Below are 25,928 nucleotides of genomic sequence, written 5' to 3'. Positions count from 1 at the left end.
CAGGTTTGTGCGATAAGATTCACAAACTCGCGACATCATGTCTTCGAGCTCGACTGCATCGCCCCAGATGCAGCCGCGGCAACGGCCGAGCAGTGGCACGAGCCTGCAGGGCGACTTCCGCGTTGAGGTGTTAGGCAGCCAAGAGTCGCTGGACTTGGACTGCGGCAAGTTCTACACGGTGCGTTGTCTCCTCTTCCAACAGTGCTCCACTCGCGCTGGGATCAGTTCTCACGCTGCTGCTGTCTGCAGGAATACATTCTGCGCTGCTCGTGGATTGAGCGCAATGGGACGCCAGAGGTCTGTACGCAGTAGCGTCGAAGTGCAAAGTACGTTGATGGCGTGAGACTCAATGCGGTGACGTTGCTACGCAGATTTGGGACGTCGTGCGGCGCTATCGCGAGTTCTGTGCGATCGACATACTGGTGAGGCTTACGACGCATTGCGGTACATCGCCTTTAACTAACGTACAAGCTTCTACAGCTACGCGAGAAATATCCGTCTCGAGCGCCCATGTTTCCATTCCTGCCGAGCAAGAAGTACATCGGCTCGTCCCTCTCGGCCGATTTTGTGGACAAACGGCAGCGCGACCTCGGCTACTACATGATGTCGATTCTGCACAGCTGCCCGCTGGTGGGTGCATTGAAGTTTGCTGTACTGACTGCACTACAATTGTCCTCAGCGTTTTGTTGCTTGCAGCTCGTGCAGGACGAGATCATCGACTCGTTCCTGGACATCAAGCGGCACATTCTGGAGCGCGCTCGCGAGGAAAGCCTGGAGCAGCGCTCCAACTCGACTCCCACGCACGCTGGCACGAGCAGCAACGGCGGCATCAGCCCCCTGCGACTGCAACTATAATTTGCCTAAAGCTAACGATAAAACACTTCGAAATCGCAGTAAATACCCATCAGGTCACTTGACCTCAAAATAGCTGAGCCTCAAGAGCTATTCCTGGTTTTGGCTCGGAGAAGAAAAGGGGGAGGAGCTCGGGGCGACTGCCATACAAACTTTCATATTAAGTCGTTCCCCCCGTCTAAAGCGATAATGATCATCACTCCGCGCAAGATTTCGTGGCTGCACGTGCACAGGAGCGACAAGACAAGAGCGAGCGCGGGGCCGGCCGGCCCAAAGTAAGCAAGACCGGGAGCGTTCGTTACCCGCACGCGCGACGCGAGAGGGAAAGATGGCGCTCGCGGACATCATGTCGGTGGAGATGAGCGCCAAGTACATGGACTCGAGCAGCTCGTCGAGCCTGTCGTCGGACTCGGACGACCTGTCCTCGTCCTCCAGCTCCTCGGTGGTCTCCTCGTCCTCCGCCGAGTCAGACTCGGATTCGGACGCGCCACGAGCCTCTGCGCGGAAGAAGACGGGGCCTCGGGCTCGTGCAGGCAAGCAGGGGGGCGGGGAGCTCTCCGATTATGGCGACGACTCGGACCTGGACAGCGGGGGGAGAACGAAGAAGAAGAAGAAAGTGACGAAGCCCGTGGCCCCAAGGAGGTCCCCAACCAAGAGCAACGGGAAGGCGAAGAAGGCGGCGAAGCCCGCGCCTGTAGCGGCGCCGCCGAGCGTTCCACCTCCCCCACCGCCACCGCCGCCGCCCCCAGTTGAGGACTCGTCCAGTAACAGTTCGTTCAGTGACAGCTCAAGCTCGGACTCGTCGGATTTATCGGGCTCGGAGGCGTCGTTGCCCGTGCCCCCGCCTCCTCCACCTGCTCCGGCTGATGGGAGTGCAAATGCAGCAGCGAGAGTGACTCCCGCTGGGACCTCGAGGCCTCCGAAGCGGAGAGCTGCAACGAAGAAGAGATCGGACGAAGTGAGTCCGTCGTCGCTAAAGGTGACCCTGAAGCTGCCGCCCGGGTTTATTGCTAAGAATGGCGGTGCAGCTGTGCTCAACGCACCGGCAGCAGCTGGTAACCGAGCGACGATGAACTTCCAGGCGACGGGTCCAACTGCTGCGACTACTAAAAGAGCCCGAGCGCCGGCAGCAGCAGCAGCAGCAGCAGCTAAGAAGGCAAAACCTGCATCAGGAGCGAAATCTACAAAGAAGAAACAGCCCGCTGCTCGTGCTCAGAATACTGCGGCTGCTCTTGGAGGTGCGCCGGTGGCTCATGCCAACGGGGCAATGCCTGGAGCACCGCTCATTCCAGTTGGCCCTCCTATTCTGCCAAAGCTGATTCCGACCGGCCCAACTGTTCCTGCTGGCGAAGTGCGCGGCGCGAAAGAACTTTCACTTGTGGATCCAGCCCTCATTGGAGATAATCCGGAGGAAACTATCGAAGAAAACATCCCAGCTCATTTCAATGACCCATACGCGCATGGGGGAGATACGCTGCGTCTTTTGGACATGTTTTTCTTCTGCGACGAGAATGGGTACGTTTTGTTGTTCTTCCGTAGTAGCTGTAGGCGCTACCTACTAATGGTGTCTGCGGGTTTTATTCATTTGTGTTTTGTAGCAAAGCTATCAGCCTCGAAATCCTCGACCGACCAAAGGAGCAGCGGCCGAAGATTATGGGGTTCGGCACATTGGTAGAGCACTTACCTTTGTCGGAGCGTCCTCTTCCGGTAAAACCCATTCTCGCGTCTCCAGCATTCCCTTCTCGCTCGAAGAAACGCCCACGCGCGGACTCTTCGTCTTCAACTAAGTCGCCCGCCTCAAAGCAAAGAGCACACCCCAAGCGTAGGTCAACAATCTTGAGTTGTTTTTTTTTTGTTTTTATTTTAGCGACTGACTTGATCACTGTTATGCCCTTGCAGCGGGTAGCAACAGTGACAGCAAGCGAGCAAAGCTTGACGGCGAGAAAATTTACCAAGGTGACGGCGAGTTCGATGGAGGGCAACCTGAGCCCTCTCATGCGAAAAGGCGCGGCATTTTCCATCGATCGAACGTGTACCGCTATCCCAGCCCATTTTATCCGAAGCATTTATCCCAAGTGGACGGCGAATCTGATTCAGATAGTGGTGGCAGCGATCTGACCTCGGACGACGAAGACATTCGTTCCACTCGAAGTGGGTCCGCTGCAGGTTCAGACAATGACAGCGAGCTTCTCTCATCTGCAGCTAGCAGCTCGAGTGGGAGTGGAAGTGACAACGACATGGACTCGGGTAATTCCTCGTCTTCAGGTGGCAGCGGTGCAGAAAGTGGAGAAGGCACAGCAACAGGAAGTCGTCGTTCGTCTACTATGTACCAGGCGCCAGTTCAGACTAAACATTTAGCTCAGAGTGCTGCAGCGACGAAAATGGCTGGTGCGCCTCGCCGATCGAGTACTCGAGTGGATTCGAGAAACGCAGGTTTGCCAGCTGATGTAGTCGAGCTCATGCGAACCGACCAAGCTGTTGAGGTCAATGCGAAGGGTACTCCTGACGAGCTAAATTTGATGGAGTGCGGCTACCGCCACCCTGCTGGGTATGCCCGTGCGCGCGTGTGGCTTCCTGAGATTACGGATTGGTGCCTTGACTATGCTGAGGGAGACCCGACGTTGTGGGTTGTCACTCCGCATGCCTGGTACAAGATTGCTGGGCCACTATCCGGATTGTTGCCACACTCATCGTATCGTCAGACTTTCCAGCATGTTCGCCATTTATTTGAGGCTAGTTATCTAGTGGCGTACGTTCTCAAGGAGTGGCTTCCGATTAACAAGAAGGTGTCGTATCGGGCCACTCTCCAGCAGATTATTGAGCTGTCATTGAAGGGCAGATATCGAGTGGTACGGTTGTTGTGCTACCAGTGTATATGTTATTGGTTGATGATCTTTGCTCGAAATCTAACTCGGTTGTTGTTAAATAACCCTCTCTGCAGTCTGCCTGGTTTCTCGTGAAGAATTATCCGTTCATCCGGTCCCAGATATGCAATTTGTTTGCCGACAAGGAGGTGTATCTGGAATCGATGTTTTTCAAGCAGCTTCATCGCTTGCACGAGAATTACACCTTGCGTCAGGCAAGGCACGAAAAGGAAATGGCGGAGAGGGAAGTGCGCCGTGCAAAGCGGGAAAACGAACGTCTTCGCAAAAGGCAACGCGTCGAAGATGAAAGACAACGACTGAAAGACGAGCGCGACGAGGAGCGGAAGCAAAAAGAGGAAGAGCTGAAATACCCCGTGGAAGATTTGCGCCTATTGGATAGAGACGCTATTGATACAAACAGCCTGCCCTTAGCGTGTTCCAGTCTGAAGGGCGTCGATGGTTCTCTGCTTGGCGAGCTGATCATGGCATGGCAGACTATTTGCACTTTCAAGGATTTCGTGGGGCTCGAGTCGATTTCGTTGGAGGCTCTTGTAGAGTGCATCACAACTCGTTCCTATGACGGTACCCATGTCGGTTTGACGCGGATTTTCATGGCGTTTTTGAGAGTGATTTTGTCGGAAAAATCTTTTATGTCGCTCATGGACGATCTTGTCGTTGAGGGCAACATCAAGGTTTCAGATCTCTTTGTCAACAGCGAAAGGACGTACGGGATTTGTGAGCGTGCATATGGTGACATGCTGAATGCAGTGACGTGGCAAGAAATTCTTCGCCAATTGATGTCTAAGGATCTGGGAATCGACCCTTCCATTGGTCATGTGGAGCCTTTGGTGGGATGCGAAATTGTCCGACAGACGTTGTACATGCAAAACAACTCAGCCCCCTTTAACGTCCCGGTTGACACAAAATTGAAAGGCCTTGAAGACTACGCTCAGATTGTCAAGAATCCAATGGATCTGGGGACAATCAAGAAGAAGATCGATTCGGGAGGTTATGAAGGACCTGGTGGGTACGAAAATTTTGCAGAGGATATTCGCTTGGTCTGGGATAATGCCGTTTTGTACAATGGCGAGGAATCGGAAGTGGGCCGCGCTGCCTTGGCACTTTCGGATGTGTTTGAGCAAGACTACGAGCGATTTGTAGTTGGTCGCGTTCGTGCAAACCAAAACCGGATTGAAGGGTGCAAGGAGACCAAAGAAGCACTGCAGGATCCGTCAGCAGAAGAGCTCAAATCGTTTCAGTACGCCGATGTTGTGTATGGATTGTATTGTTCGGAGTTTCACGAGCTTCCTACTTCATACAAAATTGGTGCTCTTTCCTGGATTTGCTCCGAGTTCTTGACGCTTTCCAGCATTCGGACCTACATGTCATCTCAAGTGGAGCAAGAGATGCTAATTCACCGAAATCACCGAAAGCGTGCAGCTGATCTGGATTCGCGAAGGAAACACTCGGACAGAATGCGACGTGAAAGGGAAAACGCCTTCAGAAGAGATTGTGCTAACCAGGGGATTCATCCCAACTCACACAATGTTTTCTCGGAAGGGATTAAGCGTCGGCATGAATTTATTGGGAAGTTTTTCGAGGATATCCAGGCAGAAAAGCTCGAAGACGAAAAAAACTTGGAGCAAGAGAAGAAGGCCCAAGCAGAGGAGATGGCGAGCGAGTTGAGTTCCGTTGTTATTCGCGAGGCTCCTTTGGGACGAGACCGATACCACAACTCTTATTACATGTTCAAGCATGATACGAAGCCGCGGCTGTTTATTGAACGTGCAGATTCAGGGAATTTTGTGCTTTGCAGCAGTAAATCTCAGCTTGAGGAGATTTTGGAGTGGTTGAATCCTAAGGGTATTCGTGAGCTGGACCTGCTAACGAAGCTTCAGGAGGTAAAAGACAAACTGCTCGGTGCATTGGATGGACACGAAGAAAAGAACGGTGAAGAGTCCGGAGCGGGCATAGTATGGAATACCAAGAGCGGAATTGAGCTGCAAATGTTTCCACTTCCGGGCGGTGCAATCAAGAGTGAGACCATGACCATTATCGACGAAGACAAGACTATCCAGTCGCACAATATATCTCGGAAGATGCTGCTTTGTCTGAAGCAGCACCTGGAAAACACCAACACACTGCCTAGTTTGTGGGAAGGTTCACAGACGTGGTGCAGTCGTTTGGAGGAGGCAAAGTCATTCAAAGAGCAGCTTGCTTTGTTTGCTGAACTGGAGAGTGCTGCTGTGGCGGCACTTAACTCGGGCGTAGAGACAATTCGACCTTCGTGGCAACGGAAGCGACATGAGTGGCGTTTGGCATTGGAGGGCTCTTGCACATACGCGCAGCTTGTGTTTTTGTTACATTTGCTGCTCGAGGAGTTTATCAACGTAGAGGCCTTCATGGATCTACACATCCGCCTGGATCGACGTGAATGGCTCAAGCTGCGTCCTAAAGAGACCAGGAACTTTATTCCCGAGGCAGGAAAAGTTGTTGTATACTTTGGAGATGGCCATGCGCTAGCGCTGAAAGAAGACGAGAAGTCGAAGAAGAAACGTTTTACGCAGAAGAGCGACACTCCTGTTCGTAACGCAACGGTGATTTGTACAGTGGAAAAAGTATCATATCACCACGGTGGAGGTGATCCGTACGCGTTGGCAGTGCTGAAACCGATTTCGGATATGGCTCAGCACGAATGTGTTCGTAAGCCTGACACTCTTTTGTGTTCCCTTCCTTCTCGAGAACAAAGGCTTGCTCGAGTATTTTTGCGGGTTCTGGCCAAGCTGAAAATGCTAGCTGATGCCGGACCGTTCTTGGAACCTGTATCGGATCGCGAGTTTCCGCAATACAAGGAAATAATCTTGCACCCGATGGATCTCGGGAAAATGACCGAGAAGGCCAGCAACCTAGAATACAACAACGCAGCTGAGTTTATGACCGACCTCCGGCTCATGCGCGACAACTGCCAGCTCTTCTGCGAAGGCCGTTTCCCTACACTGCCACCGTTGGCTCACAACTTGGTACACGTCGCGGATGGACAAATCAAGAAATGGGCCAAAGAAATTCGTGCATGCGAAGCAAGCGCGGTGGATACATCGGCCAAGACTGACACATCACCCGAGAAGGATGCATTGAAGCAAGAAGAAGCGGAATCGGGGAAACTGGCAACGACTGAGCTTCCAACCGATTCGATAGTGACCATCTTGCGCCTCGAGAACCGTTTGCCCGAGTACATCGTGGATATTAGCCGTTATACATGGGCGGTGAACCGTACTTGGCATTGCGGAGAGAAGTTCCGTATGCTATTCCGTAACCCTGAAGGTTACCCTGGCGAGTACTATGGAGGTGTGACGGCAGGATCGCTACCATTTGATGATCATGGAATGCTGCCATGGGAGTCGTTGCGTATTACGTGGGATGAAGACGACGGATCGGACGACAATCGCATTAACCCGTGGTGCGTACTGTAGCATTGGTATTGGGAATGATGCAGGATTGCTCTCTAACCCGGTTTTTGATATCGCTTTCTCACAACAGGGAGGCTGAATTTCCTCGAAGTGGAAATCGGGCATAGAGATAGATGTTCCCAGACCCCCGATGCCAACACTGGTTAAAGTGCACAAAGTTCCATCCACAAAATACGACTGTCGAGCCGAGGCAACCTTGTTGGCCTCGTGTTGTGACTGTCCCTGCCTCTCACCTAGCTCTTCGTTTAGCAGTTTGGCCCAAAGTTCGGGAACACCCGAGCTGCCGACTTCTTCTGAACCCGTTTTTGCATGCCCTATGATTGAAGACCTCCACGCACTGTAGCCACAGACGAGGTGTCACCCTGCCTTTCATTCGCCCCCTTTCCCGTTGAAGCCCAAGCGCTGGAAAACGATGTGGTCGTACGCGCAGCACGCGTCAAGCCAGCACAGCGCGGTGCTCGCTGGAACGGCAATGGTTGTGGCCTTGCTGGGTTGGAAGGCGCTCTCACACGCGCTACGCACGCCCGAGCAAAAGGCTGCGGATGAGAGCTTTCGTCGGATCCACCGCCCGGCATCCACGCTGCCACTGGTCGGCAATACTTTGGACGCTATGTTCTTCCAGACGGAACGCTTTGTGGATTGGATGGCTGACCAGAGCGCGCTCGCTGGCGGCAAACCGTGGCTCATGAGCATTGTCGGCAGCGCGAAGGCAAGGAAAATATGAAAATCATCAAGGCCATCGTCAACGATGTCATGGCGCAGTCTCTGGCCAGGAAGAATGCGAGGCCGGAACATGATACGGAGGATCAGGAGGCTGAGAAGCTCGAGCTGAAGGAGCCGACGACTGAAACAAAATATCTGCTTTCGTTTTTCCTGGAGTCGGGACTGACGGATGCGCAGCAGCTTTAGGACATGGCCGTCAACTTTTTCTTCGCCGGAAAGGATACGTCCTCATTCGTGCTATCGTGGTTCATCGTAATGATGAACCGCCACCCTCAGGTCCTGCGCACGATTCGTGACGAAATCCGCGACCAGCTTCCCGAATTACTGTCTGGTGAGATCGACGCACCATCGATGGAGCAGCTTGGCCGTCTTCCATACCTCGAGGCTGCTATGCGCGAGAACTTGCGTCTGAACACGAGCATGACCACGCGCTCGCCGAATCAAGACACGACTCTCAGCTGCGGGACTTTCATCCCCAAGAATTCGGTGGTGTGTGTGTGCCACTACGCGTCAGCGCGGCTCAAGTCCACATGGGGTGATGATGCTGCCGAGTACAAGCCCGAACGCTGGCTTGACCCAGACACAGGCAAGCTGCGTCAGTTCTCGCCGTACCAATTCGTCACTTTCCTTGCCGGTCCTCGCCAGTGCATTGGCATGCGCTTTGCGATGCTGGAGCTTCGAATGGTAGCTTCCGTGCTCTGCAGCCGCTTCAACATCAAGACCGTCGAGGATCCGTTTAGCCTCACGTACGAGCTTTCGACAGTGTTTCCCGTCAAAGGTCGATTGATGTGCACGGTGGAGTCGTCAGGTTTAGCAGTTTCGAGCTGAAGAAGACGACAGACTTGACCGAGTCGCAAGATAACCCTTTGACACTTTGACTTCGTTTTCACGAATGAACCTTGTTTGGTTGTTTTACTGCAAAACTGCAGCTCCCTGTTACCTCCTATCCGCTAATGTGGCGCCTACGCCACCATTATCTCTACCTAACTTACCTGTCTCTGCGTTTCCGTGAAAAGGGCGGACCTCTCTATTTCTTGTTCTGCTTCTTTTTGTTTTTGTTTTTCTTCTTGGGCATACTTGATCCGTTCGACTTGTTGTCTATAGACCCGTTCGCAACCAGCTCGGCCTCCTCTGCCGCTATCAAAGCCGCCGCCGCCGCATCTTCAGGCTTGGTGGTGAATTCATCATCGGTGCTGTCCGCTTCGTCCGCATCATGCGTGCCGTTGGCGCTAGGCTGGTGCGAATTCCTCTTGCCTTTTTTCTTTTTCTTGCGCTTCTTGTTGCCATCAGCTACATCGTCCTCCGGCCAAGCCACATCATCCACAAAGCCCAGCGATCGAGCAAACTCCGATCCGTGGTCAATCCCTGCCTGCTCTTCGTTCAGCATCTGCCACGAGTCCTTCTGGTAACCCGGTCGAATGGCCTGGGGCACCGTAAATCCTAGGCCGTTCACACAACACAAAGTCGTCTGATCACGGAGTTCCTGCTCGAATCCACGCCATGTCGTGTGCGACTGCAAAAAGTTACGCAGGAACGCTTCGGGCGACTGCGAAGCCGCCTGCAGACGGATGGCATTGCAAATCTGCAAAATGTAGCCCTTGTTGCTCGTGGTATCGCCGTCGGCACGGTAGTGCTCCACAAGCAGCGTGACCAGCTTCAGCTTCTTGACGAGCACCTCCAAGGCCTGCTGGTTGTCCGTACGCAGCGCAATAAACACAAGCTGGTAGAAAGCAGCGTGGTACAGGTTGTTGTGCGAGTACTCGAAAAACCACGTGACCAGCACACGCCATACGTTCGCGTCAAAGTGTTCGCTCATGAGACGTGGGTTGTGTGCCACAATTTCCACAAGAGCTTCCACGAGCGTGAGACGCAGTTCCGTAAATGGCACCTTCACAACGTACGCCGTATGACGAACAGCACCCTCGGGCAGCGGCTTTCCAGACTCCTCGTCAGGCATCTCAATGTTCTGCTGGCTCACGTATTTCTGGATCAGGTAGCGCAAGAGCTCGCCGAGATGCTGCTCCACAAGACCAAAAATCTTTTCACGCAGCGGGCCCAACTGGTTGGGTACAAGGTTCACAATGGTAGCACCGAAAGACTGGTACGGGCTCGTCGGCGGGCCCTGCACCTTCTCCAGAGTGCTCTTCTGCAGCAAGCGGAACACACACTTCATAGCAGCCGTGCGCTGGCCCACAGTTCTCTGCGGGATCTTGGCCTTGGGGTCCTCCGGCTCCACGGCCGCACGAATCAGTCCCTCCAGCAGCTCGGGGCAGTACGCCGCAGGTTGCAGCAGCAGCTGTCCGTTGTCGTCCGCGGCAAGGCGGTCCAGTAGCTCCACGAACACGTCCGCAGCTCCGATTGTGTGGGTCTCTCCGTACTCAACGCTGCACACGTGGCTGGCCAGCACCAGCAGCACCTTCCACTCCGCCAGTGCACGGAAGAACGCCCACTTCTTGGGGGGCGTCGACGAGTAGAACCGCATGACAGCGGCGCTGTGCGGTTTGCATACCAGCGTCAGGAACAGCTCGGCCACGGGGGCGTGCTCCAGGTACGGCAGCATGGCGCCCATGTACCTCTGCACCGTGTCAGCATTCTTGCCCAGCACGTCGTACACGTCGTCCAGGTAGAAGCGCAGCAGGTGGTCGATGACCCGGCAGGCGTGGCGCAGGTTGCCCTTGGCGTCACTCTGGAACACGGGGAACAGGCAGCGCGTCAGCAGCTTGCTCTTGTCCCCGAGGAACGTGAGCAGCGCGTCCGACGTGTCGTCGTTCGTCAGCAGCATCGTGGCGCGATAGGACGTCAGCAGCTCAGGCGTCACATTGTCCTGCGTCTCCTCCTCGCGGCGCGCGGCGGCGGCGTCGGCACTCGCGAGTTTCTTGGTGTCGGGGCCGTCGGGCAGCGTCTTGCTCGAGTCCACGCGCGTCACGAAGTTGGCGAAGCGCGCGAGCGTCACGTCGTGGTTCAGCGCTGACACCAGCGGCGCGCTCACGGACGCGTTCTCCTCATCCAGCACCTGGCGCACCAGCTCGTCGTGGGCCGACGGCGCGGTCGCGCCCGAGTCGCGGCGGCTCACCGTCACTTCCGTCATTATTGCGCGGGCGGAACGTGGGGGTTATGGGGTTGCTGGATGGTTCGTGGGGACGACGATCGGAGCTGCGGGCTAAACTCCTGTACAATTTGTATATGCTAGCGGAACAAGTTGTGTAAACGTGGTGGTCATGTAGCCATCTGGCAGATGCCGTCTACCAGATAGCTACATGAATCACCATTTCATGGCCCTCGAAGTCGATCTCGGCGACAGATGCGAGCCAAGGCCATCATCAGCTCTGGAGAGCTGGAGTGTGCAAGTAGCTGGGAACTAACCTCAACAGATCTCGCTGAGCGGGGCTCAAGAACTTGCTGTAGCTGAACGATCAAACACGTTGGAAATTGAATCTATATGTACATGTATTTACTGCAGCATGGCTGTAAGACCGTCGTCGTCTTCCGAGTGTGGAGTTGGCTGTTGCGCCTCCATCGTTTTGAGATGTTGCTGTTGATGCCGTCGAAAATCTTGAAGCTTTTCCATTGCCTGACTATAGAAAGGATAAGTGGAGGCAGGAGCTGAATATTCGGGTAACTTCTGCAGCACGAGGGCGAAGTGGCAGCTACGAGCGAATGGTGTCCAGACACGAAATCTGTCGGGTGCAATGGCCTTGGCCACGTCGAAGATGGCAGGCCACAGCCGATGAGTCGAGTCCGTGAAAATGAAGTAGCTGCCGGCGCTACACTGCGAGAAGAGCGAGCGCAGGAACACGTACGCGCTGCCCCGAAGCAGGCAGAAATTTTCCGCGCACACGAACGAAAACACGTGCAGCTGTGTGTTCTTCAAAGTCTTCGACACGTGAGAATTCTCTTCTGCGTGCACGTCAAACGTGATGTCACAGAGCTGGAAGTCCACCGAGGCGTTGTGTTGCTCCATTTGCTCCAATGTCTGGCCCACCGCATCGATTGCACATTTCCAACCCGGCTCATTGTCGTACACAGTAGTGTGGAAGTTCACGTCCCAAGCTCGGAGGTACTCACGCATGAAGACGAGTCCGAGCGCGTCATACCCCGGTCCTCCGCCATACAGCGCCATATTCCAACAATCCGGTTGCTTGACTCGAAAGAGCTCGGATCGGAACTCGCTCAGCTCTTCAGTCAGCAGGAGGTTGGGCAGGTTCCCACAACGGTTGATCTTCTGCTGGATGTAGCCGCTCCGTGCGTGCGTGTTCTCAAACGATGGTCGTTGTCCGGTATTCGTCGACAAGCAAAGTCCCTTCTTCAGCTCCATCGTTTCGGCCATTGCAGCTGCAGGCAGCAGCTCCAGCAGGCGTGGTAAGAATGTCTGGCATTCATTGCGGATGAAAGTGTTCCAATTGTGTCGGAATGCTCGACTGCGGAAATTCCATTGCGATTTTCTCGGCTGGACGTCGTCTCCATTGCTACCAGTGAACTGCAACCACGTGCACGTGAAGAGCCACCGCCTGCTCACTGCCCGAAGCTGGCGGCGCTCTCCCGAGGAGAGGAATGACGCTACCAGCTCTCCGCTCTCGGTGTCCATTGCCTGCTGCTGCGAACTTAGCGACAGTTGCAAAACCGTTTCAGTAAGTTCGTAAAATATGTGACGTGTGCAAAATAATATTGATCTAATGCCTTCGCCAGCAACAAAGCTGCGGTAACGAGCCTCGTACTCGCTGCAGGAACTGGGGAATCGATCAAAAGCAAGTTATTAGCGTCGATGCAGTGATTGATAACGAGCATTTGAAATACCCACAGTGCGGTTCACTCCGTAGACGATTGCATTCATCAATCCCTGAAAAAGGCAACAGCGAGTGAGAGTTGATCCAATAGTATTCGACACGCAATCGACAAATACCTGCAACGGAGTAAAGAAACTGACTAAATACAGAAGTGGAGCATTGAGAGCGTGGTTTGGAGCCACAGCTTGGTAAGCAAACGCGAAGACGATCCAGACATTCGGCAGGAAAAATGCCCAGCTGTAGAGCAAAAGGCGATAGTGAACGCGAGTCTCCATGCTCGTTGATAAGCTGTCAGTCTGCCTCAAACATGATCAGTAAGTTAGGTAACATGGAGACGAGCAAGGAGCTTGAATAAAGTAGCTTGTGCACAACTTACCATTGAATACAGCAGCATCACGTACGTCACGAGGTTGTGCAGAAATATGAGGACCACCGGCACGTAGAAAATAACGAGCTGGACGTAGAATCCTTCAACACTCCACTGGTCGTCACTCCATGAGCGTATCCAACACCAAGGCCGTCCGCTCTCGCCTACGAGACCGGTACCAGCTAACGTCTGCGCATACAAATGGGCAACAGTCTATGACACAACAAGAGTAAGTCCAGGATGACCGCAACAGCATTCCATACGCGTCAATGTCTTACCGCTGCGGGTATCCCCCATGCCACAAGGTGGTAGCGATCTTCACACAGTTCGGGAGCTTTGGACCGTCCCGCTAGTAGCTGAAATAGGTAGAATGCAAAGCACGCAGTCCAAAAGCACGACGCTAACTGGAAAAACACTAACGTATAGCCCTGAACGAACGAAAGTGCGAACAAGAATAGTAAGCTTCAGAGCAACTAAACCATTCCACTGAATCAAAACGTACTTGAACAGTGCAAGTTCTTGCTGTATGCACATCGACGGGATCTACGTCTTCATCCACGGCCGGTAGCACGAACATCAGGAGCCAAGCGCAAGCAGCCCCCGCATCGGCCAAGTGTAAGCAAAATAGCAGGCGTCGTCCACATCGTCTCGACTCTTGATATGCCAGGAAGTGCGCGATCATCACCAGCGCCCCAAGCAGTGATAGCCCGCTGGAGACTCCAACCAGCAGCTTCGACGTTGAGAGCTCCCGTGCCGCATGAAGCTGCTGGTCCTGCACGGAAGCACCCGCATCGACCATAGTCCTGGGGGTCTGCCGCAAGGTGACTCGCTAAAGCATTCTCAAAATCGGATCCGTCGGAAGATTTGCATCGTGCGGTCACCAGCGCTTCAACACGTGACCCTTCATGCCCAACAAGATCGTGACAAATCCACAACAGATAAGCCATTTTTTTTTACTAAAGTGCAAGCTCGGTCTCTATTAATCCGGGGTGAAGGTGATTCCGCCATCCTTCTGGCGTTTGCCACATAGGCAGCCGAATAATTTGACGCACGGCAGGTCGTAGTAGTATTTCTCCTCGGGGTCGCTCAGCACGCGATAAGCCTCCTTGAGCTTCTCGTACTTGTATGGCTCAGTCTCGTTGTTGAAGCGCTTCACCAACGTGTTGTACGCCGCATCAATCTGCTCGCGGCTAGCAGTCTTCACTAATCCGAGTTTTGCATACATGTCCTTCGCCTTCCACATGCGGATTTCGTAGAATTCGAGTTGCTGACGCAAAGCCTCAAGGATACGTGCCTCGCAAGCCCCCCATTCGTACATGTGCCTCTCGCAGAATTTGTGAGCTAGAATCTCCACGTAATGCACGCAGCGTTGACCGCCATGGAGCTCTGTCTCGCAGATCCAGTCAGACTCAGGTCGCACGTACTCAAGTGTATGCGATAGGCCGGCGTAAGTCGCCTGGACGGAAAACAACGTTCGACGGGGCTGCATGCGGTTGCACTCGACTCGAGTACTATTACACACGATCTCAATCAGCGACGTGTTCAATGGAGCTGTCTGGAATAAGTCGTGCTTCTCCATGAACGCGTACACGACGTCAACAGGTTCTTGGCCTTCCAAAATCTGAACATCGCCGAGTTTGGTGCTAGCTGACTCCCAGACTGGAATTGATAACAGCATTGGTTCGGCTCGAGTGCAGTTTGGTCGTTTGCGCGGCTCATTGCACACTTCGATCAGGAATTTCTGTCGCTGGCGTAGCGTCAGGTTACGCATGAGACCGTACTCGTAGATCACGTCGGTGGAATCTTGTCCGTCGAAGAACGGCAATCGCTCTTGTTGACCATCAGAGAGCGTGTACACAGCTTCGTAGAGGATTCCGACATCACGCGTGCATTCGAGACCACTGGCTTGACACACACCAGTGACGATGCTCTTCTTTTCTTCCGGACCCAGCTCGTGTTTGTTGCCGAATCTGGCCACGGCATCTGCCGGCTCTTCGTTGGCAAGCACCTCTAGAATTCCAAGATGCGATCCGTTTTGCGCTGCCACGGGCACTCGAAACACTACAGGCGCGTAACGCGAGCAAGCGAGCGGTTCTTCATCTTCCTCATCATCGTTCTCTTCTTGACCGGACGCCGATTTGGGAGGATTGCACAAACTTTCTAGCAGCGTATCCCGGTCACCAGGAGCCAAATTGTGTTGGTCTGCGAAATGATAAACCACATCTGCGGGTTCTTGACCCTCGTAAATGTTCACGTAGCCTAAAATTTGGCCAGTGCCGTCACTCACTGGGGTTGATCGCAAAAGTGCCTGCCCTCGAGTGCATAGAATGCCTTCCCGAGTTCCACACAAAGCTTGTAGCAACGACACCTGCAAGTCCCGGGTAATGTTTGTTTGTCTCGAGAACCTGTGCACGGCATCCGTTAATTCCTCGTCCTCTCGAATCGATAAAAAACCCACTGTTGTGCCATTTTCCACGGCCACAGGCGACGAGAAAACGATCGGCTTCAGGCGCTTGCAAGTCACGTAGGTGTCATCGCACACCTTACGGACTAGATTTTGCCGGAACGGCTTGGCCAGCCCGTAGTTCAGCCCGAAACTGTGCACCACATCAGCGGGCTCTTGTCCAAGCGGAATTTGCAGGACCCCAAGCTGACGAGGTTCTCCGGTGCTTTCGTCCTTCACTACAATGCGCTGCGAGTACACCAACGGAACTGCGCGCTGGCACTGCGCGTCTCCAATAACAGAGCACGTTACGGAGAGCAACTGCTCCATCGCAAGCAGCGGCAGCTTATGGTCCTTCACAAACTTGTAAATTTGGTCCACGGGCTCCACATCGTCGTAGATATCGAGCTTACCAATGACGACTCCTCCATCTCCACTGACAGTCTTTGAGTGCATCAATGCGTTGTACCGCGTGCACACCACACGAGGAACTGCACACACCGCTTCCAGAATTGTTGCTCTTCCTTCCCGCCCAATATCATGCTGCAATGCAAACCCAAGCACGGTATCCGCCGGCTCAACGCCCTCCAGTATCTGCAGCTCCCCCACGACTCCCCCGCCTGGTGAGGTGATCTGCATCGAGTAAAGCAATGGCACCTCCCGTCGACACACCACTCGCGGTCGCTGGCAGATCTGCACCAGCATATTGTATCTCCAAGCGGTTGTCTGGCCGTGCCTCACTCGAAAAGCCTCCAACGTGTCCACAGGCTCTTGCCCGGAGAGCAGTAGAAACTGTTTGTGCTCGGGCGGAGGCTCCAGAGGCAATTGCACCTCCAGCAAAACTTCCAATGCCATGCAGGACACTATACAGAGCAAGACGAAGGTCAGCCATGAGGTGATATGCGGGAACACTGCAGGGCGAACAGCATGGCGTGGACGCATCGTTCGGTGCTGGAAGAGCGGGGATTGATTCGCGTCCTTTTCGTTTGGATACGGTCCGAGCAAAACTCTGTACAAGATGGCTACAAAGTGAATACGACTTCCTATTGGCAATCATCATGGACCAATCGGCGTGGTTGAAATGAATAACTTCAACTGCTCTGCAACAAGACCACTTGATCAATGCATTGACTTTTGTTTTACGATAACCTAGGCAAGACACCCCCCACATTAATATTCTTACGGCTCCGTCACGGGCTCCTTCGCTGCGTGGCAGCACCCGTGCAGATCGGAGCTGTCCTTGCCGTTCGGGTCTTCCGGCACATCCAGCGTCGGGTTGCGGTCGAAGAACCCCTCGGGGATCAGCTTGAAGCCTGCGTAGTCCACGGGCATCATGGGCCAGTCCTCCACGCGCGGGAAGTGCGTGAGGCCGAACGTGTGCCACACCACAATGTCCTCGCCGTCGACCGGCCGGTTGCCCTTCACGTAGCTGGGCAGGCCGGCAAAGCCCGGGTGCTGGTTGGGCGTGTACCCGGCTGCCCACAGCTCGTCGCGGGCGTACTTGGTGACCCAGAGGTGCTTGGTCGAGAAGTTGGCTCGCTTCCAGATCGACGACCCGTCCGCAGCCAGGAGCACCGGCTGACCCTCCGGGAAGAGCGCGTAGCCCGTGGAGCGCCCGAGGCGGTTCTTGGCCTCGCTCGACGCGATGCGCCACACCCGGCCCTTGTCCATCGCGGCCACGCGCTGGGCGTCGCTCTCAGTCTTCAGCCGAGTGGCCGTCCGCATGAACGCATTTCCACGAGGGTTATCAGGGCTGATCGGCAGGCGCTTGGCCTCCAGCTCGTCGACATGGCACTTGTTGCCGTCGATGGCGACATCCAGACGGGCCGAGAACAGGTGCTGGTGGCACGGCGCTCCGAGGCGCGGGGCCATCTCGGTCGCGTACTCGTACTCGCCCTCCGGTCGCCCCGAGGTGAACACGATGCCCGTGGCCTTGCACTCCAACTCGATCCTGCCGTCAAGGTAGAAGTACCAGTAGAAGCCGTAGTCGTAGTTGCCCACCGTCACGAAGAACGAGACCACGAAGCGACGCTGGCGACGCACGGTGCCCGTGGGCGGCGACGCGAGCACGTCGGTGTGTTTCCAGAGCGTGCCGAAGTCCTCCTCGTGCATGCAGATGGCGTTCTTGATCACGAACGGCTCGCAGAAGTCGTCGACGACCGTCGCGTCCAGGTACTGAATACTGCCGAGGCAGTCGCAGCCCAGCACGAGCGAGTTGGCGAGGCGGCCGAACTGGTACTCGCCGGCGTCGAAGTAGTTCTGCCAGTCGTGCGTGGGCGAGGGCTCGCCGTAGGGCACCACCATCTCGGACACGGACGCGCGGTTCAGGATCTTGCGCTTGCGGCCGCGGTCGCTGAACGAGATGTCGTGCAGCGTGAGGCCCTCGCGGCCGTTGAAGCCGACGCGGATCTCCCAGTTCTGCCACGACACGATGTTGTCCTTGACCGTGAAGCTGGCGCCCTCGGCTGCTTGATGTGCAGCGGCTTCATGTCCGTGCGCATGGGGCCCGTGACCTTCGGGTCCAGGTAGTCGCCCGACTCCATCGGGATGTGCGTGTAGCCCGTGTCGACGAGCTTGAGCACCTTGCGGTTCGTCAGGTCGACGTGCGCCACGAGGCCGTCGATGGGGTGGCCGTACATAGCGTGCGTGTTCTCGACCTTGAGGAAGCTCAGCACGCGGATCATGCGGTTGCCCTCCTCGCCCTCGTAGCCGAAGACGCCGGCCGAGAACTGCTCGCCGCGCACCATGTCCAGGTCCGTGATGCCGCGCTTGGCCAGCGCTGCCACGTAGGCCGGGTCGGCCTTGCAGATGGAGTCGCCGTCCCAGTAGTCCTGGTCCAGGATGGGGATCTGTCCGTCGGTCTTGGGGTCCAGCTCCACGTCCTTGACGATGCGGCGCGCCACGACGTCCACCACGAAGTCGCGCGTGACGTTGGTGGCCTGGTCCAGCACGAGCGCGCCGATCTCGCGCGGGATCTCCGCCAACTCGCCGGCTTCGAACTTGGCCAGCGTCGGGTGGTCCGGCTCGAACAGCATCACGTACGCGTAGCGCAGCTCCGGGCTCGAGTACCCGGCGTCCGCGAGCACTTGCTTGGCGATGCGGACCTCGTCAGCTGTGACCGGGTCAAGCGGGTGCTTGATGCCCTTGGACGGGATGTGAACACTTGGAGCCATGATGGCGTCGGATACGCGCTGGAAGAGGGGAGTGCGGTCGGAGGCGAATCCGAAAGTGAGAGCCGGCAGAGTCCGCCTCCATCAAGCTCGGCTACCTACTACCCGCCCGATCCCGCCATGTGGCTGCAGTTGATCAAGGAGAGACGCCATGCCATGCTCGCCACCATACAGCGCCATGCAGAAACCCCATTACGGCGCATATGACGTTACGCATTTTGGAGGCAAGGTCTGCATCGCATAAAACGCTGGAGATCGGCGACCGATACCGGCGGTACGAGTCTCGCCCAGCTGTTGCGACAGGTTCAACTCCCATTGGCGGCCTCGTGCCTCACGCGCATCGAGTCACCAAGACGGCAGTCTTCGCACCATGTATGACAAAGGTGAGCTGCAGCCTGCAGCTTCGTTGCCAAGACCGAGGTCGCTGTGAAGCTTGGCTTGGCTGCTTACAGTGCTTTCAGGCTTGGCGAGGTAAATTACACTATTGTAGCCATTTTAGTCTGCCTAACGCGCTGCCGTGAATGCTGCTACCGCAAGACTGCTATCTCTTGCCATTGTGCACAGTCTCGGCAGCTCAAGTTTGCACCGATGTTGCCAAAGCTACAGGCTGTAGCCTACAGCTCAAGCCACCAAAACGTTAGCCGGCGGAGACCACCACCCCTCGCCAGCTTGCGGATACTGTAGCCATTTTCGCCGATAGAACCACCCCCATCTCAGCGTCGGCGACGTCGACCGATCTGCAGCACTCGATCCGGTCGACAGGGTTATGCTACGCTCGACGCGAGCCAAAGCATCCCCGAGGCGCGTGACATGATCATCACCTCGATGCTGGTGCGACTGGCTGAACCAAGTCACCCGCGCGATGACGACCAGTTCACTGCACGAACACCGTTCGTTTACTCCTGTTGCGGAGAGCTGCACTTTGACGCGGAAGGGCGGACCAAGCACGCAGGGCCCCAGGGCGACGTCTCCGCTTCATTTGCCTCCACGCCTCCATGATGGAGTCTCACAACCGCGTTTACTGTATCATGGCCAAGCAGATTCTACCCTCTCCTCAATTCGTCTTGAAGCCCGCCAGCTGCTGGCGACCGTGGAGCCATCGCCGTACGCTCGCAGATTCTGCATGAAACCATATCTAATGTACCGGGACGAGCTTACCTTGAACCTATGAAATTGTGTTGCATCGCTCGTCAAATGGTTCGACAGGTAAGGCTAGCTCGGCAGCAAACCATCGCTTGATGCTGCCGCTGTCGACGTGAATCGAGAGTCCCGCTATAAGTTAGTAGACTTTCGGCACAATATGTTTCTTGCGCTATTCCTCCTGGTTTCTGGCTCAGAGGATCAAGAACGAGGAATTCACTCAAGTAAAGAAGTTGCAAGTATTTTCATAGCTGGTAGTTGAAAAACAGCAAAAAAATATGCGTAGCAAAACACAGTTTTCACTTATCCTAAGAATCAATCAGAAAGACGCGCTGTCCCCGTCACAAAATCGTCACGCTTATTCACTAAGTACGATTCCCACTAAGTACGAGTAGCTGCCGAGCGCAGCGAAGGCGACCCCCTCATACGATATTGCGGGGCCGCAGGACCCGCCCCGGCCTCTGTAGTACAGTCAAACCTGTTTATATGAGGCCCTGTTGGTGACCATCTACTACAATGACTCATATAAAATGGACTCAGTTAAAATAATTATGTGGTGCACGTAAAGAAATCGTGCATAGTTCGCTGCCGCTTTGCCTTCACCGTAGTCTCTCGAACCAAAGCGGTCACGGTTTGTAAAGTTCTTCGTTCTCTGTCAGTCTGCTCTCCGCATTGCAGCAGAAATGCAGCCAGCTCCATGCAGTGTCTCAGAGCAATGGCAGGTTGAACTGCGGGTTCCTGTTCCTCCTCTTCCTCCTGCTCGTCCTGCGAAACTGCATCACTTCCTGCCGCTTCGTCCACTAGCACATCTGGCTCGTGCACAGGAACGTCTTCGTCCACTGCCAGATACTCACTAGCGCTAACAGCGCCCTCCCACCTCGATAGCATCGCCGTTAACTCCTCCATCTCGTTGCTGGATACCTCCTCAATGTAATCCGTGTCAGCACGGGTCCTTCCTAGCATCTTTTCTCCCAAAATGCGAGTCTTGACCCAGCAATTTGTAATTGTCGTTGGCGTCACACCCGCCCAAGCATCAATGGAGAATTGGACAGCTTCCAGTACGTTGAGCTTGCGTGTAATGTTAGCTTCAAGTGCATCCAAACACCACCGCACAAAATACTTTCGGTACCGAGCCTTGAACGACCGGATAATACCTGAATAAAAAAAACACCGTAATAGAGTTGGTTAGTTTTGGCTACACCACAATATAGATAAAATATTTACCTGCATCCAGCGGCTGTACGGCGGATGTCATGTTAGGAGGGAGGAAGTGAACAGTCACATGAGTCAGGTTTCGTAGAATCTTGTGGCATGAAGCATTGTCGACTAGAAGTAGGACCTTGCGATTGGCGGCCGCCATTCTCATGTTGAAGAGGTGCAGCCATTCGTCAAAAATGACGGATGTCATCCAGGCGTTCTTGGAGGACTTGTACAATATAGGTTTACCTTTAATCGCCGCTCCCTTTCTAAAGCACCTCGGGTTCTTGGCCGTACCGATGACTATTGGGTCGAGCTTGTCGGAGCCAGTCGCGTTGCAGCAGAAGACCAAAGTCAAACGTTGCTTCTCCTTTTTCTTGCCCTTGCGAATAGTCGTAGCTAGCGTTCGATTAGGCGCTAAGCGATAGAAAAGCGCCGTTTCGTCGAAGTTGAACACATTCTCGGGTGTAAACTGCGCCACCAACTCTTGTAGCTCTAGCCTCGCATCTCGCACTTCATCAGCTTCTACAGCGCCACCTTCGCCGTGTAGCGTATGGGAGCGGATCCCATTGCGCTTCTTAAAGCTTTGAAGCCAGCCGTTGCTTAGCCGGAGCTGCGTGGCATCGATGCCTAAGCGCTCAGCCAGCTCATGCGCCTTCAGCAGGAGCACGTCGTCCGCCATCGCCGTTTTAGCTTCGTTCTGAAAGAAAAATTCCCTCAGTTCCCGCTCGAACTGAGGGGATTTCACTCGGCGCCGCTTGGTCGCACTCCGGTCGACGTGGCTGAAGTAGGAAGAAGGCAGGTTGCGCAGTCGGGCGAGTGTGGCACGGCTGACCCGGGCCTTGAAAGTTACGTAGATCCACTCGGCGAGCATGGGGTTGTTCATGCCAGGATTCTGCTAGAGCTTTAGGTGCACTTGGAGCTTTTGTTCTAGCGTCAGACAGGTGCGAGGAGACATGGCGAGCGAAGAAGGCTTGCGGTAGGCGTTGAGTGTTGAGCAGCAGTGTGAATCAAATAAACAGGTGAGACCTAATTTGGTCCCCAAAAATGTGACTCATATACCTTGTATGCATATAAACAGAGATCATACAAAAACTAAGTGAAATATTTGGTAGTGACAAAGCCTGCATCAAATAAACGGCATGGCTCAAATAGAGAGGATCATATAAACAGGTTTGACTGTACTAACCTAACATTGAGAGTAGTGCAGCGAGCCGACGAGGCGAGCGGAACGGGTCCGCCCTGCCGTAGCGAAGCGTAGGCAGTCTGCTCCAATAGCGGAGCGAGCATAGCGAGTGAAGCGCCAACTAACTGAAAATCCCCGCCGCGTAGCGGCGGCGCTCGGCTAGTTGTAGCTTCAGCGCAAATGCTAGCAAAACATCACGCGCTGTGTCGATACTATCCGCTGGGTAGACAGACACACATAGGAACAAAATCGATGACTTACGCCTTGAGGTACCAGGCGAACGGCTTGTCCGCAATGTACGTGCAGATCTGCTTGGGCTCGAGGTAGGCGTTCAAACCGAAGGGGCCGAGCTCACGGCCAATGCCGCTCTTCTTGACGCCGCCCCACGGCAGCTGCACAAAGCACGGCTGCGAGCAGTTGTTCCAGACTATTCCTGCGCGCAGGGCCTTCGTCACCCGCTTAAGCTGCGCGTCATCCGAAGTGAACACAGCAGCCCCGAGGCCAAACTCCGAGTCGTTCGAAAGCGCGATAGCCTCCTCTTCCGTCTTGAACGTCATTACAGACAGGACTGGGCCGAAGATCTCTTCCTTCCAGACACGCATGTTCTTGGTGACCTTGGTGATGATCGTGGGCGGCACGAAGTAGCCCTTGCCTCCACTAGGCAGTGTTCCTTGAGCCACGGTCGCTCCTTCGTCCCTGGCGCTCTGAATGTAGCCCAGCACCTTTTGCTGCTGCACCTTGGAGACCAGCGGGCCCATCTGCACCTTGCTATCCAGCGGGTCGCCCAGCACGAGCTTCTTCGTCTCCTTCGTGAGCAAGTCCAGGAACTCGTCCGCGAAGTCTTCGTGCACCAGCAATCGCGACGTCGCGCTGCAGATCTGGCCGTTGGTCCAGAAACAGCCGAACATGACCCACTCGACCGTGCGTTCAATGTTGGCCTTGTCGAGAACGATGGCCGGCGACTTTCCTCCCAGCTCCAGCGAGATCTTCTTGATCTCCTTTGCAGCCTCCGTCATGATGTGGCGTCCGGTCGGCACACTGCCGGTGAACGCCACCTTGTGCACGTCCGGGTGAGACACCAGAGGGCCTCCCGCCTCAGCGCCAAGCCCATTGACGACGTTGAGGACGCCAGCGGGCAGGCCGACATCGGCCGCGATCTGTGCCACTCAGAGGCGTGATCTCAGAGGGCTTGAGCACCACGGTGCATCCAGCAGCGAGGGCAGGTGCCAGCTTCCACAAGGCCATCAGCGCCGGGTAGTTCCACGGGATGATGGCGGCCACGACGCCCACAGGCTCATAGCGCAGCGCCTCGAGAGGCAGGTCCACCTTCTCGTACTGGCGCTTGTCCAAAGCTTCCGCAGCGTCCGCGTAGTAGTCAAAGCAGCCGGAGACGTCCTCGATGTCCCACACGGCCTCGGCCAGCGGCTTGCCGTTGTCCAGCGTCTCGAGGTGACTAATCGCGTCAATGCGCTTGGCCACCAGCTTGCTCATCTTGCGGAGGTACTCGGCGCGCTCGGCCCCGGTGGTGGCTCCCCACGTCTCAAACGCGCGCTTGGCCGCCTGCACGGCCAGATCCACGTCCGCGGCCGACGCGGCGGCCACCTGCTGGATCACCTCCTCGGTCGCGGGGTTCACCACGTCGATGTACTTCTTGTCGACGGGCGCGACCCACTTGCCGTCGATGAAGAGCTCCTTGAGGGTCGGGATCGGGTCGCTCATGGTGGCTGGGGAGGGGAAGCTTGGATGTCGGGGTGTCCTGCGCAGCGCAAATTGCAAAGTGAGTTTGAAGTGGAGGAACGCCGTCGACGTACTTCGTTCGACCTGCAGCCCCGGCACCAGGTTGAACCTCCTGGAGCGGACCGCATGCTCCGCGGCACGTGGTGGGCGCGGGTCGGACAGTTCGCGAGACCCTGCCACACCGGCCGTGAATTTCTAAGCAGAACTCCAAGCAGAATATGGTTGTCCTCGTTGCTTTTGATAGCATTGCTTCGTGCATGAACACCATGCACACGTTGGATCAACAATGAATTACATGCATTATGCTTGTGGAGCTCACTTTAGCTGAAATATTCGACACCACGCAACAGCAATGGCCCCCTCCCCCTTCAATCGCGGGAGAAACCATGGTTGACTTCTGACAGCGCATGCAAGCCGGTCTTTCCTGACGCCATGGTGTGGTAGTTCGCCTGGTTGCGCTTGACGATTTTCTCGCGCACGCCCTTGGGTGCCGCGGGCGAGCACAGCGTGTTGTTCTTGATCTGAGGCTCGACGTGCTTGACGTAGTAGATGCTGCCGAGCATGAACACCAGCACGGTGACGACGATGGAGGCCAGGAAAATGGTGTCGCTCAGGCTGCTGTACAGGATGGCGAAGATGGCCACTCCGCACAGCGCGATCCCGACGACAGCGCCCGTGACCCCGAACGGGCTGCGGTACGGTCGGGCACGCCCAGGCTGCCGCACGGCCAGGTAGATGTATGAGAGCAGCTGGAACACGTACGAGATGAGAGCGCCCAGCAGCGTCAAGTTGATGAGCGCGGATCCCAGGTTGGCGTCTCCAATAGTGTAGTGCAGCGTGATGGCGATTACTTCGCACATTATGGTACCGAAGACCAGTGCGCCGACTGCGGTGCCTCGAGTCGGGTGCTCGTACGCGAGGAATTTGGGGAAGTACCCGTCCTTGGCGATGGCAAACAGCAACTGCCCCATGAAGAAAATGTACGAGTTCGGACTGGAAGTTAGCGCAATGACGGTCAGCCACTTCAGGACCGTCGTCGTGGCTCCATTGCCGAATAGCGTCTGGAAGCTGGTAACTAGTGGCGCCGAGACGTTAGCCATGGCCTCAGCCCCCGGGGAAATGAGGGAGCTGAATGTGGCCGTACCGAAAGACAGGAACACCAGCGTGACGATGCACAAGAACAATCCCCGAGGGACGTTCTTCTCGGGCTCGATGGTCTCGTCGCTGGCGAGTGGGAGCTCCTCGATGCCCAGGTAGAACCACATCGCGAACGGGATTGCGTGGATGGCGCTGTCCAGACTCGTGAACTCCCAATGCTGCTGGACGACCCACTTATCATAGTCAAGGTACGGGATTGAAGCGACGAAGAAGATCAACAGCAGCGCCACACACAACGTGGTCGAGCACGCCTGCATCCGGAACGACGCCTGCACCCCGAAGACGTTCAGGCTCAGGAAGAGGATGCCAAACGCGACGAAGAAAAATGGGGCGAACTTCACGTCGACGTTGAACAGCGCTTGGAGGTACGAGTACACGGTGTAGAACGTCGACGCGTTGACAGCGATCACCTTCAGCGTCTCTGCCAACCCGCTGAAGAAAGCTGCGCGAGGGCCAATCGCGTGTAGCGCGAAGATGTAGGGGCCGCCTCCTGCTGGGATCGTGGATGAAAGCTCGGCAATGGAGAACGACAACATCACGTAGAGCACGGTCACCATGCACAGGACGAGCAGCATGCCGTCGAACCCGGCAATCAGGGCCGACTGCCAGCCATAGTACTGGCCGCTGATGACAGCACCGATCCCCAGCGCCCAAAGCTGTGGGGCTCTGGCGTATCGATGCGGCACCGTGTTGGTCCCTTGAACGTCGACGGAAACACGACACATTATCGCAAGCTGGATAAGGCGTGAAGTCCTACGAGCTGCGAAGCCAATTCCAAAGTGATCGTGTTAAGCTTTGGCTCGCACTGTTAGTTTTCTCGGTGATGAGCGCTCCTTCAAG

General features: G+C 55.4%; 10 protein-coding genes across 10 annotated transcripts; 4 read left to right on the top strand and 6 right to left on the bottom strand.

Moving 5' to 3' along the window:
* Positions 1-37: 37 nt before the first annotated feature.
* Positions 38-855, top strand: PHYSODRAFT_248212 (hypothetical protein; the record flags this gene model as incomplete). Its single annotated transcript, XM_009517587.1, has 5 exons — positions 38-178; positions 250-297; positions 372-422; positions 481-630; positions 697-855. 5 exons carry the CDS (start codon positions 38-40, stop codon positions 853-855), a joined length of 549 nt encoding a protein of 182 aa, XP_009515882.1.
* A 325-nt stretch (positions 856-1,180) lies between these two features.
* PHYSODRAFT_248225 (hypothetical protein) lies at positions 1,181-2,639 on the top strand (the record flags this gene model as incomplete). Its single annotated transcript, XM_009517586.1, has 2 exons — positions 1,181-2,367; positions 2,585-2,639. The coding sequence occupies 2 exons, from the start codon at positions 1,181-1,183 to the stop codon at positions 2,637-2,639; spliced, it is 1,242 nt and encodes a 413-aa protein (XP_009515881.1).
* Positions 2,640-4,471: 1,832 nt separating this feature from the next.
* On the top strand, positions 4,472-7,290 carry PHYSODRAFT_309406 (hypothetical protein; the record flags this gene model as incomplete). The annotated part of the gene is made up of 2 exons (XM_009517585.1): positions 4,472-7,173; positions 7,254-7,290. 2 exons carry the CDS (start codon positions 4,472-4,474, stop codon positions 7,288-7,290), a joined length of 2,739 nt encoding a protein of 912 aa, XP_009515880.1.
* A 946-nt stretch (positions 7,291-8,236) lies between these two features.
* On the top strand, positions 8,237-8,826 carry PHYSODRAFT_353563 (hypothetical protein). The gene has a single exon (XM_009517584.1). The coding sequence runs from the start codon at positions 8,258-8,260 to the stop codon at positions 8,732-8,734; it is 477 nt and encodes a 158-aa protein (XP_009515879.1). The 5' UTR covers positions 8,237-8,257; the 3' UTR covers positions 8,735-8,826.
* A 107-nt stretch (positions 8,827-8,933) lies between these two features.
* PHYSODRAFT_469333 (hypothetical protein) lies at positions 8,934-10,994 on the bottom strand (the record flags this gene model as incomplete). Its single annotated transcript, XM_009517583.1, has 2 exons — positions 8,934-10,808; positions 10,881-10,994. The coding sequence occupies 2 exons, from the start codon at positions 10,992-10,994 to the stop codon at positions 8,934-8,936; spliced, it is 1,989 nt and encodes a 662-aa protein (XP_009515878.1).
* A 363-nt stretch (positions 10,995-11,357) lies between these two features.
* PHYSODRAFT_475580 (hypothetical protein) lies at positions 11,358-13,856 on the bottom strand (the record flags this gene model as incomplete). Its single annotated transcript, XM_009517582.1, has 6 exons — positions 11,358-12,497; positions 12,705-12,743; positions 12,807-12,986; positions 13,067-13,270; positions 13,336-13,461; positions 13,545-13,856. The coding sequence occupies 6 exons, from the start codon at positions 13,854-13,856 to the stop codon at positions 11,358-11,360; spliced, it is 2,001 nt and encodes a 666-aa protein (XP_009515877.1).
* A 180-nt stretch (positions 13,857-14,036) lies between these two features.
* PHYSODRAFT_470520 (hypothetical protein) lies at positions 14,037-16,355 on the bottom strand (the record flags this gene model as incomplete). Its single annotated transcript, XM_009517581.1, has 1 exon — positions 14,037-16,355. The coding sequence occupies one exon, from the start codon at positions 16,353-16,355 to the stop codon at positions 14,037-14,039; it is 2,319 nt and encodes a 772-aa protein (XP_009515876.1).
* A 249-nt stretch (positions 16,356-16,604) lies between these two features.
* PHYSODRAFT_343895 (hypothetical protein) lies at positions 16,605-21,893 on the bottom strand (the record flags this gene model as incomplete). Its single annotated transcript, XM_009517580.1, has 4 exons — positions 16,605-17,960; positions 18,014-18,691; positions 20,414-20,895; positions 21,035-21,893. The coding sequence occupies 4 exons, from the start codon at positions 21,891-21,893 to the stop codon at positions 16,680-16,682; spliced, it is 3,300 nt and encodes a 1,099-aa protein (XP_009515875.1). The 3' UTR covers positions 16,605-16,679.
* A 557-nt stretch (positions 21,894-22,450) lies between these two features.
* Positions 22,451-23,912, bottom strand: PHYSODRAFT_248120 (hypothetical protein; the record flags this gene model as incomplete). The annotated part of the gene is made up of 2 exons (XM_009517579.1): positions 22,451-23,350; positions 23,391-23,912. The coding sequence occupies 2 exons, from the start codon at positions 23,910-23,912 to the stop codon at positions 22,451-22,453; spliced, it is 1,422 nt and encodes a 473-aa protein (XP_009515874.1).
* A 386-nt stretch (positions 23,913-24,298) lies between these two features.
* PHYSODRAFT_309401 (hypothetical protein) lies at positions 24,299-25,813 on the bottom strand (the record flags this gene model as incomplete). Its single annotated transcript, XM_009517578.1, has 1 exon — positions 24,299-25,813. The coding sequence occupies one exon, from the start codon at positions 25,811-25,813 to the stop codon at positions 24,299-24,301; it is 1,515 nt and encodes a 504-aa protein (XP_009515873.1).
* Positions 25,814-25,928: the final 115 nt, after the last annotated feature.

This window comes from Phytophthora sojae (assembly GCF_000149755.1).
Source record: "Phytophthora sojae unplaced genomic scaffold PHYSOscaffold_1, whole genome shotgun sequence".
In the NCBI taxonomy this organism is placed as follows: Eukaryota; Oomycota; class Peronosporomycetes; order Peronosporales; family Peronosporaceae; genus Phytophthora; species Phytophthora sojae.
This window is presented reverse-complemented; position numbering and strand designations above follow the sequence as displayed.